Source organism: Lycium ferocissimum, chromosome 10, assembly GCF_029784015.1.
Source record: "Lycium ferocissimum isolate CSIRO_LF1 chromosome 10, AGI_CSIRO_Lferr_CH_V1, whole genome shotgun sequence".
NCBI lineage: Eukaryota > Viridiplantae > Streptophyta > Magnoliopsida > Solanales > Solanaceae > Lycium > Lycium ferocissimum.
Window position 1 is genome coordinate 5,208,277 of NC_081351.1, and position 10,967 is coordinate 5,219,243.

At 34.6% G+C, this 10,967-nt stretch overlaps 1 protein-coding gene across 2 annotated transcripts; it reads right to left on the minus strand.

The window, feature by feature from the left end:
- Positions 1 to 1,129: 1,129 nt before the first annotated feature.
- Positions 1,130 to 5,759, minus strand: LOC132035523 (pentatricopeptide repeat-containing protein At2g36730-like). Of its 2 annotated transcripts, XM_059425817.1 has the most exons (4): positions 5,065 to 5,752; positions 4,802 to 4,911; positions 3,788 to 4,685; positions 1,130 to 2,047 (listed from the first exon to the last, which is right to left on the minus strand). In XM_059425817.1, the coding sequence occupies exons 3-4, from the start codon at positions 4,315 to 4,317 to the stop codon at positions 1,213 to 1,215; spliced, it is 1,365 nt and encodes a 454-aa protein (XP_059281800.1). In that variant the 5' UTR covers positions 4,318 to 4,685; positions 4,802 to 4,911; positions 5,065 to 5,752; the 3' UTR covers positions 1,130 to 1,212. The 2 variants fall into 2 exon arrangements, with proteins under 2 accessions (XP_059281800.1, XP_059281801.1); XM_059425818.1 differs by having other exon boundaries at positions 1,130 to 1,318; positions 1,401 to 2,047; positions 3,788 to 5,759.
- Positions 5,760 to 10,967: the final 5,208 nt, after the last annotated feature.

Sequence of the window (10,967 nt, forward strand, 5' to 3'; positions counted from 1 at the left end):
ATCTTAGTAAGCCCACCCCAAAAAAACAGTTAGCACAACAAGCCGTGCCACACTTTCTTCAAACACAAAACATTTAACATCTACCAATGCAAATCTAGATTGTAGACTTCTCACATGTTTGATTTTAATTGTTCAAAGAATTCGAAAAACTATGACACAGGGGACTATGTTACTTTATACGGAGACATAAATTTGAGAAATCAGTAACCATGAATCAGCCAAGAATACTCAATTGTCACAGGTTAGTGCAGTAATCTTTGCACAAATAAAGAGGATATTTTTTCATGAAGAAAACATCCACTGTATTTATCCAAAAATTACTGCACTAACATATGACAGTTGAGTATTCTGAGACAATCTTAACATACCAAAATAATAAAATGTGAAGGACAAGGAGGATTGACAGATAGAGTACGCAGAGCATGCCCTCCTTCCTGATGACTTAAAGTCAAGCTCCAAAAAATAACATGCAAATGGATGTGTAAGTGATTACTCTTCCAAAGCATTCAGGGTGATACCTTAAAAGCTGACATATGCTGATACAGGTGCAATGGAAGTCAGATGATTTTCCATGCTCTCTTTTAACAAGTTATATCAACCCAAATATATTTGCTACTTCGAGTAGTACAACTACCAAGCCTTTGTTTTCCATATTTTGCATACAACAAAAACTACACCAGCATGACATGTTCACTGCTTGCTTGTCCTTCATTTCAGAGGTTACGGTTCAAACTTCCAGCTAAATGAAGACAGCACGTTGTTTAATTCAGCTTTGCGGAGTACAAACTAAAGGACATATAAGATAGAATGGGTATAGGAGACTCCTAAGCTGACCCCACCTAGTCCGGTACCGAGGCATAGTTGATTGTTACAAAGAAGTTTGAGGATGATAACACATTTGTGTCTCTGACAGAGCACGACGTTTTCTCTTCCAGAAGTTAACCAATTTGTGGAGTTTCTCTCAAACGTCATATCCCATGAGCCTCAAATCAAAATCACAGCACAATGTAATCTTCATAACTTCAGTATGATCCTCTTCCAATGGTCAAGCAACAGCTCTCCTAAACTTGTACCTCAGCCTGGTGGCATTACCTAAAAAGAAACAATTCATTTTCCTCCACCGTGGTAGTGCTCTTTCTTGTCAGTGGAATGTAACAGCGCCTTCATTCCTGTGTTGGTTTGGCGTAAACAAAAACACTGCTGCCAGATCCTTCAACTGCTGTGCTCTGAAGAGGTACCAAGCGACTGCACCCAACTGCTACCAGGAAATTTCTTTATCCCTTTCGCTTTCATAGCCGATCTTAGGCTGTTCGTGTCACTGCAATAACCAAAAAGAAAAGACAAACTGGAAGCAAGCACATAGTTTGATCCGAGATCAGGCTCTATTTTGAGGAGAATACCTCTTATATTTTCTTCCGTGCAAGGAATACGGCCATGATGGTTACAAGCACTAATGAAACTCCTCAATATCACAGAATTAGGCTCTATAGGCATGCTCCTTATAAGATCATAAGCTGCTTCTAATTCTCCAGCACGTCCAAACATGTCCACCATGCATCCATAATGTTCCATAGTCGGCCTGATGTTATAAATACTTACCATTTTTTCAAAATATTCACGGCCCACATCAACAAGGCCAATATGACTACAAGCATTTAGGATTGCAGAAAATGACAAGCTGTCCGGCCTAAAGCCAGCTTCTTCCATTCTGGCGAACAAAGACACAGCTTCTTCTCCATGGCCATGATCAGCAAGGCCAGAAATCATGATGGTCCAGGTTTGCAAATTTTTATCATCCATTGAATTAAAGATGCGGAAAGCCTGCTCTATATGACCACATTTTGCATACATGCCCAGGAGGGCTGTTTCCAGTTCAACATGCAGTTCCATACCACCGGTAACAATGTACGAGTGAATACATCTACCTAATCTGATACTCAGGATGCGACTACATGCTCCCAGCAAGCTAACCAATGAGATAGAATTTGGCTTTTCATTTGCTAGCTTCATGGATTGGAAGAGGAGTAGAGCATCTGACGGCAAGTTACTGAGACATCCAGGAAGAAGTTGACTATTAAGACTTTGAAAAGCCGGACAGAAAGCAAAACAACTCACAGTAAAAATTAAACAGGAGAAGAAAGCAAGAAAGACAATCATACTATCAGACATCCTACACAAAAAGGTATAAACAACTATTTTAACTTCTACGTCTATAAAAGCAGAACTGATCCACTACATGACAAAAATTGAGCATACCATGTAGCGGAACTTGGCTAAAGGAATTTACTGAATTCACTTAGATGACATCCTGAATCACACTTTTATGATCTCAAATGAAAACAAATGTGACTGAAAAGTATTCAGAAAACGGTAGGAGACCCCTGCAGGGAGAACAAGTAGAAGCGTTGTCATTACTTCAACTCTAAGGAACAATGGCCAAATGCTTGAAGACTTCATCAAGAGAAAGTCAAGCCTGCTTACATTTTCTCTGCTATCTCTCTATTCCCTATTTATAAATGCAACACCACTGAGTATCTCCCATGGAAAAACCAAACTGACCATATTATTCATTATAAAGTTGTCTTCAAAGCTGTTGTCCCTATTCAAGCTAATATATCCAAATAATAGTATTACTGGTTTCTGCATGCAGTAAAATCAACATCTCAGAAGAACTTAACAAAGTTCAGCAAATTAGAAGCACTCTATAATAGGTGTCTGTTCACCATAAATACCTTGGCACCAAATTTCTGAATGATGAAGAACAAAGTTACAAGCTTGCATTATTTATAACAACTGAGACCTATTATGGGTCAGACCTAACAGAATATGTTTAACCTTTAGAAGTTCCTCATAAAATGATACTTAACTTGCTTCCAAAAAGTAGTAAACTAGTCGTGCTAGAAAATCTACTTAATGTTTGGTACTTCTATTCTCCCCCATTATAATAATCATCTTAAACAACTTCCACACAATGCTATAGCAGCTCACAACCTTCACACGCTTGCTGGATTCACAAATCATTAACAATTCAGATTCCAGAGTATTAGGTAGATATATGAAATATCTTTTAGAAAGAGAAGGAAGAAGAAGAAACGGAAAATAATTGTCGAATATGACCCAAATTAGGCATGTGGAAATAACTAATCTTGGAGCCAAAGAAAACTTGGAGCAAAGTATTTTAACTTGGAGCCAATGAATAAAAGAGTTTTCTTTTGTTCTTTTTTTCCTCACTTAGGGACCAAGAACTTTCTCCCCTATAAATATTGGTCTTCTTCTACATTTGTATCCAAATCCCATCTTTTGTTAGAAACTCACTTCGAGTATTCTTTGTAATAGAGAGTTTTGTATGTCTCGTAGAGTTAGTACTTAGAAATACTTTGTGTAAACCTCTTCTTTGGAGTGACTTTGTGAGGTTATTCTCTTGGGATATATTTTGGGGGTCATTAGAATATTTGCTCTAATTTTATACTCTCTTCGTAAACTTTTTAGTAAAGAAAATTTCCTCATCTCCGTTTGTGATGTAGGTCGCACTGACCGAGCCACATTAAATCTGTGTCTCCTATATTTTCTTAACTTACCGTTACCATTGTCTTTGTTATTATCATTATAACATTGCTTGGCTTTAATTCTGCACTATCCCAGTTACGGATCCTAGCAATAATAAATAAGACAACAATTACTACTACTATGCCTGAATCACAAAGTAGTTAAACTCAGCTATTTGATCCTTAATAAATAAATTATAAAAATAAAAAAAAGATGTCTTACTGAAAACAAATATGCATACCAATGAACATAAGCGGCCATCATGGAACTCCAAGAAACTACATCCCTATCAAGCATTTCATCAAACACTAGTCTTGCAAAGCTGACTGCACCAAATCCGGCATACATTCTCAAAAGAGTATTGTTTACATGTAAGTCTGAACTGAAACCACACTTGAAAGCCATTGAATGCAAGGACCCACCAGTTCCAATCATCAAGCAATGCCCACAAGCCTTTAACACAACAGGGAATGTGAATTTATCCGCTTTTAATCCAGTTCTTTGAAGCTGATTAAAAAGCTTGAGAGACTCTACTTGTTTGGAATATGCTCTCATCATTGTGTTCCATGCAAAGATTGGTGGAGTAATGGGAGAATTATCAAATAGTTTACGGGAGAATTGGAGAGATATTGAAGATGAGAATGATATGAATTGGGAGAGACGATACTCGTCGTGATTGAGAGCTGTTTTGATGAATAGAGAATGAAGTTGCAGAAGATGTATGGTCGTGTTGGAACGTTGGAAAAGTGCCTCTATTTGGTGGGAAATCATTTCCAAGCATTCTAGTTTTGATGTAGAGAGTGTTTGGGAATTAAGGAAAGGAAAAGGCAATATTGTGGAGGATTTACCACCCTAGGTTTCATAAAATTAGTTTCACGAGCAAGGTTCCGCATTACTAATATCCTTTTAATTTGCTTTCCACCGCGAAGGCGAAGGACTAATTAGTGGAGGGTTGACTATTTTTGGATGTTGTAGTCTGAGAGAGTACGCCCATCCTTGAGCTGTTTTCCTGCAAAGATCAAACGTTGTTGGAATACCTTCTTTGTCCTGGATTTTGGCCTTTACATTATCGATTGTATCTAAACTCTCAACTTCAAGAGTTATAGTTTTGCAGTAAGGGTTTCCACATATATCTGCATCTATATTTATCAAACAAAACTGCTACATAAGATCCCTTTGAAGCAACTACTGCACATACTTGCAGAAATAAGTCACCTAACAATTTATTCATTCACAAAGTGACAAGAAATTTCACCCTTATATTCTTTCATCAGTCCCGTACTTGCAAGACATAATACTGATCTTCCTCCAACAAAAATTACTGAGAACTTGTCTTAGTAATCCACTCATGGTTAGATTGACGGCCTGCAACTAATCCAAATAAGTCTGAAGACTATAAGTTGTAAATCATATTAATATTTTTTTAGTACACAGAAGAAAATTATATAGTTGACAAACTTGGATTTAAACACAATAGATTACGGCAGAGTAGAATTTATCCATGGTTTTGAAGCATACCAATAGCTACACTGAATTACTCCTGGGTATGAAATGGATTATAAAAAAAATTTGAAACTGAATTTCAAATATAGATGTAAACTTGGTAAACTTCCGATTTTTTTAGCTTTGATAAGTTGCAAAACAACAATCAAAGGTTCATTTGTAGATCCATTCAAGTGAGGTTGAATTTGATCCACAAGTTCACTCCACAAAGTTGCCGAAATCATGTTCCTCCTATATGTTTCATGGTAATTGTTCATTTACAAAACTATAAGTAGTTATATTGTAAAAGTAAAGTTTCTATTTATGAATGAAACTTGGTGAGTGTCTTCGAGTTCAACATTCATAAAAACACTATTGTTGTCTCCTTGCTTGTAGGTCTGAATCGTTTCGAAGGTCACAACCTGGCCAAAAATATCTACAAATATAAAAGTTAGTCGCTCAATTTAACAAAACCTAGAATTAAAATGAAATGAAAAAGAAGAATTACTGAATAATTCTCCCTCATCGACATCATGCTAATATTTTTTTTTTTTTTTTTTTTGGTAATTACTGCTAATTTGTTAGCTGTTCAAAATGACACAAGTTAAAGATCTCCATATCAAATGAAGGATCAGTTGTTTCCTCAATAGATGTTCCCTGTGCAAATGTTAGCCTGAGGTTGTGTGTCATAGCCTTCAATTTCAAGTTATTTGGTCCAACAACAAAGTAGTTCATGCGATATAAGCCGAGTTCATGTATCTTGGTCCTAAAAAAATTAATATCATACTCCCGATTGAGGCATGCATACTGTGAAGTTGAGAAGATATTCAAGTCAATTCCTACTCAAAAGAGGAAAGAAATAAAAGGAAACTTTTTTTGTTTGTTGGTTTTCGAGTGTGATTCGGATTTAGATCATTTCTAGGAAAGGATTAGACCTAGTAGTATAAATACATGCTAGCTAGGATTTATTAAGTAGGACAGAACATAGAACCTAAGAGTATTTAATATTGTAACTTACTTTCTCCGTTAATATTAATAAAAGTGCCGGCCGTTCTCCGTTGACTAGGATCAGATCGATTCGAACCACGTTAATTACTGTGTTTTTTATTGTTTCCGCGCTAACATATACGATCACCCTAGAATGGCAAATTAGTTATTAGGCTTGACTTACTTGAAGGTTTTTATGAGCAATATGATACAACTTAATAATTAAACTATCATTCTAGGGTGATCATATACATGCCTCAATTGGGAAGTGTTGAAACCTAATTTTTGACTTCCCAGAATTTATTTTAATCATTCAGAGTTCTTGAATTCCAAGCAAAGCAAAATACCTACCCTTTTTGAAATAAATGATTTTTTTATAAATATTATTCAAATAATATTTCACCATTTAGAATGGTAAGATGATTTCTATAAATATTACAGATCATTTATAAATCAATTGTTACATTTTACAAGTTCATTACAATTACTTACTTAATTGATTTAAATGGCTGAAAATAAATTAGTCATTTTACTTCTCTTCTAATTATTTTTTGATAAAATTACAGGTATGTTACTCTTTTTAAAATCCTAGGAATTTGATTGATTAATAAATTAGTCATTTTACTTCTCTTCTAATTATTTTTTGCATAAATAATTTATTTGTTATCATAAGGTAATTTTGAGGATAATTGATTTTAAAGTGGCTATAATTGAAGTACTTAACTAATAAGCCCAATTACCGGATTAAGGCTATTTTTGCAAATTTTCGTTAATTTTCTTATGTCTTCATTGGGTGGCACAATGGAGATTATTTCTTGCAAATTTGCTATTTTTATTCTGTAAAATTAATGTCAAAAGCAATTTGCGAAAATTATGTTAAGTTGCCCGAATTTTTATATATATGTACGTATACCTATATATGTTGATATACACATGTATATCAAACATATATAGGTATATGCATACATATCCAGCCCATTTTTGTTTAAAATTAATTGGGCCTCAGTCCAACTCACAAATATGACATCATTCGTATGGTGGGTACCATTCGCCGTATTCATATAGATTAGTATCGCGCGTGTGTAACAAAGAGGGGGTATACCCCCTTCTTTCCTCATTTTTCACGACCAAATGCAGCCTTTCTCTTATCTCTCTCTCTCTCTCTCTCTCTCTCTCTCTCTCTCTCTCTCTCTCTCTCTCTCTCTCTCTCTCTCTCTTCATAGTCATGTTGTGGCTTTCTCGGTTTAACCCTAAGCGCGCGGCCACCTTTTGCGCATATCGTCTTAACATGCCCATGTTTTATCATATATGCATAAGTAATGGCAACGGTGTAATGACCCGATATCGTTAGGTTACATCAATAGAGAGGTACAAACCTCCTTTAGATCGTTGCACAACCTTTTTTGTGTAACAAATTTTTCTTTTTTCTTAGAGATAGGGACATTTAAAATCGCACCAAGGTAAAACCCTTTACTTCTTGCTTTTACCTTCTTCGCATTTCTCTTCAAGTCAACGAAGAATCATCATGATACTACTAACAACAACGGTATTTTTCTTAACATGTGACTATATGTACGAGCTTATTTTCATTGGTTCTCACACCACAACAAACAACAATTGTTTGACTTGGACTGGCTCGTTTCAAGTTGAAATCTGACCGTCCTTTGTTTTATTTTGTAAATCCCAGTTGTTGATTTCGTCGTTTATGTGTTATTTTTTGGTAAAACTGGTTTGTCCCACACTGATGGGATTTGGCTTTTTTGAAAGGGTTTCACCCTTATATAAAGGGGTTCCCATTTTGCATTTAAAGGAGAAGAAAAAAAAGAAAAATCGTAATATCTTACAAAAATCGAATTTGTTTTCGTATTGTAAGTGCTGAAAATACTTAGGGTTTGTTCTAAATTTGAACCCTTACCATTTTCAGTAAGTTAAAATCTTAAGTGTTATTTTGGTTGTTATTGTGTGGTTCGTGTTTTTAAGTTGAGTATTTTGAGGTTTGAAGCGTCCAAGTCTCATTCTCTTCCAAAGATCTACAAGGTAATACTCTGCTTATTTGTTAATTGCAATTCTGTTTCAATTAATTATGTGTTAGCTTAATATTTGTTTGTTGAATATGATTTGAATATGTCATTAGGGGTTAGTTTAAGATATATATATATATATATATATAAGGTAAATCATGTCTTGTTCTATAAAGTATTAGCTAAGAGTAATAGATTTAGTTAAGTAGGCTTAGATAGTTTCTCTTATTTATTTGAGTAAGCTATGTGTAATGTCTGAATGAATAAAGGGATGTGAGTTTCTTAATAAAGTTAAGTTCATTTGGTTAGTTTAGATGTGATTCAGGAACTCCTATATCACCTTACAGTTTAAGTTAAGAATAAGTTTGGATCCTAAAAGTTAGTGTGTGAAGATGTTGGCATATTTGAATTTGAGTTGTGAACCTGTTAAGCTAGGTGTAACTTTGAGTGAACTATTTCAGAAAAAGATGAAGTGTGATTTGAGTTGTTGCTTATAATTTTGGTCTGTTTGCTGAGGATGATTGTTTACTTTATAGATTCATAGATGTTATTTATTTCATTAGAAAAAAATTGATTATTTTTGGTGTGTCTGAGCAGCCTTACATTCTGAACTAGACTCTATAAATGTTGTTTCCTTTTTGGAGGAAGAGGTCTTTCCAGTCAGCTGATAAGTTGTTGTTGTTGTTGTAATATGAGAAAAAGAAGTTAGAATTCTCTGTTTGCCTTGTCTAAATGAAATATTGAGATCCAGAGTTAAAAAAAAAAAAGAGAAATAATCTGCTCATGATTTCTTTTCCTACTTGGTATTGAGTCTCTAAATGGGATCTTATCTAGGTGTGTGAGTTTGTTGCTTCAATATGTGCAAGTGTTTATGAAATTTACAAGTATTAGTTTGAGTTGTTGGATACTACTTTGAAACAGGATGAACTTCGTTTAAAAAACAATTGGGTTTTAAAAAATGAAATCTGGATGCTTGACTTAGCATCACAATGTTATACTGTCACTATTTTAATCTTGATAGCTTGTGGCTATACACTTAGTTTTCTGAAAAATGGGATTGATTTTATTTATTGATCTAACCTAAAAATCAACTAGGAAACTTTGAGTCAGGACTGTGGAATTGAGTTTGTTTTAAAACCATTTTTTAGTTGATGAACATGACATGTCTTTATGAACTATGTTTAAACTTTATGATAGGAAAGATAGGCCTCTATGTTCTGTGAAACTGCAAAGTATTCACCTGCTCTGTTTTGGCATAAGCAATCTTCATATGATACAATTGTGTAAACTTCACTTGACCTTAAGCTTGGGAATCTATCCAATATGTTTTGACACATAATGTAATGAAGACCTGAGTGGAGTTTAAAAACTAAAAGAAGACTAAGGCTTTAATATTAGAGTAGTTTTTTGATTACTTGTCTGTGCTTGGTAGGGTGAGCCTAAAATTAAATTGGTATCCTATTGAGGCATGACTATGCCAATACTGGAAGCTCTGAGACTCATCTGTGCCTGCCTATCTTAAAATTTAAATTGGATGGGACTTTGACTTAACCAAATGCATAGATGACTGGAATAGGAGACTGTTTTGAATCACTTGGTTTTTTTTTTTTTTTTGTGTGTGTCTCATGGGACATTGAATGTTGACTGCTTATCTGCCATTGATGTAAATGATTGTTTTGCTATTTCTGTGTTTGTACCTATTTTAAATAAGACAAAGACCTTGATATATGCATGTATACCTCTATTTTACACTTAATATACATTGGTAGGGAGACTTAGTTAGCCATTAAGGATTAAGCTTAAGTTCTCCCCGATGTCTGCCATGTCTGGGGTTCATGAAACCCCTTGAATCTTGTGCGACATCGGGAATACAAGGGTAAAAGCTTTCTTTCATTGGCTGCTCTATATCCCTATAGGTGTATAAATAGGTGTATATGGGTAGTATATACAAGTATATCCATATGAATTTGACTTATTCAAAATAACTTGTGTCAATCTTTCAAAGTTGTAATTCATGGTCTCAATTTAATTCAGTTATGTAGCCTATATTCAGCCTACTTTACTTATACCTTGATGTACTTGTCTAAAACTGGATATTAATTCTGTACTGCTTGTGTTATGTGCGCAAAACACTCTCCTTGCATTGTTGGGCCATTTCATCTACCAAAACGGGAATTGGTCCAAGGCCCAGTTCCAAGTTCAGATCGAGTCCTATTGAAGTTGAAAGGGAAGTAAATATGGTGTTAAAGGCCCAGCTATGGGTAAAAATACCCTAATAGGCCTTTGGTAGCCCATTAGTGAAATCTCTCTCTCCTTTCTATTATTTGATTGCCTGTACAAATGTAAATTAAATCTCATTGTTAGTGAAACCCTTGTGTATGTTAGGATTTAGGAAAATAACTTAGTAATTTAGGCAATGTCGTCAAAACAAATAAGTTTTTTTTTTTTTTTTTTAGAAAAGAAAACTCAAGGGATTTCAAAAGCTAACCTTTTTTTTTTCGAAATGCCACGGCTTAAGAGCAGTAACCAAAAAGGGGGTCTTACTTGATTTAAGTATTTTTAAGTCTAAAAAACGATGTTGGATACTCCTTTCAAACAAAAATGATCGTATTGCTGAGTATGAGAATTATTACATGTTTAATATTGGTAAAATGAACCTTTCAAACACATTCTTTGAATTAGATAAATTTAAGAAAAATAATTTTTGGGAATTCAGTAAGTTAAAGAGGAATTATCTTAAACATTATGGACTTTGGCAAATTGGGACCATTGGATTTGAAAGCTTGGACACCATTTTGTTTTTCTAGAAAATACATTGGGCCTGGAAGCCCGCCAGATCATTTGGACTAAAAACGGATTGCATTTTTGGCCGAGAATATTTGGACCGGGTGATGATGGTGAAATGAGCTTGGATCCGGAATGTGTTCGACT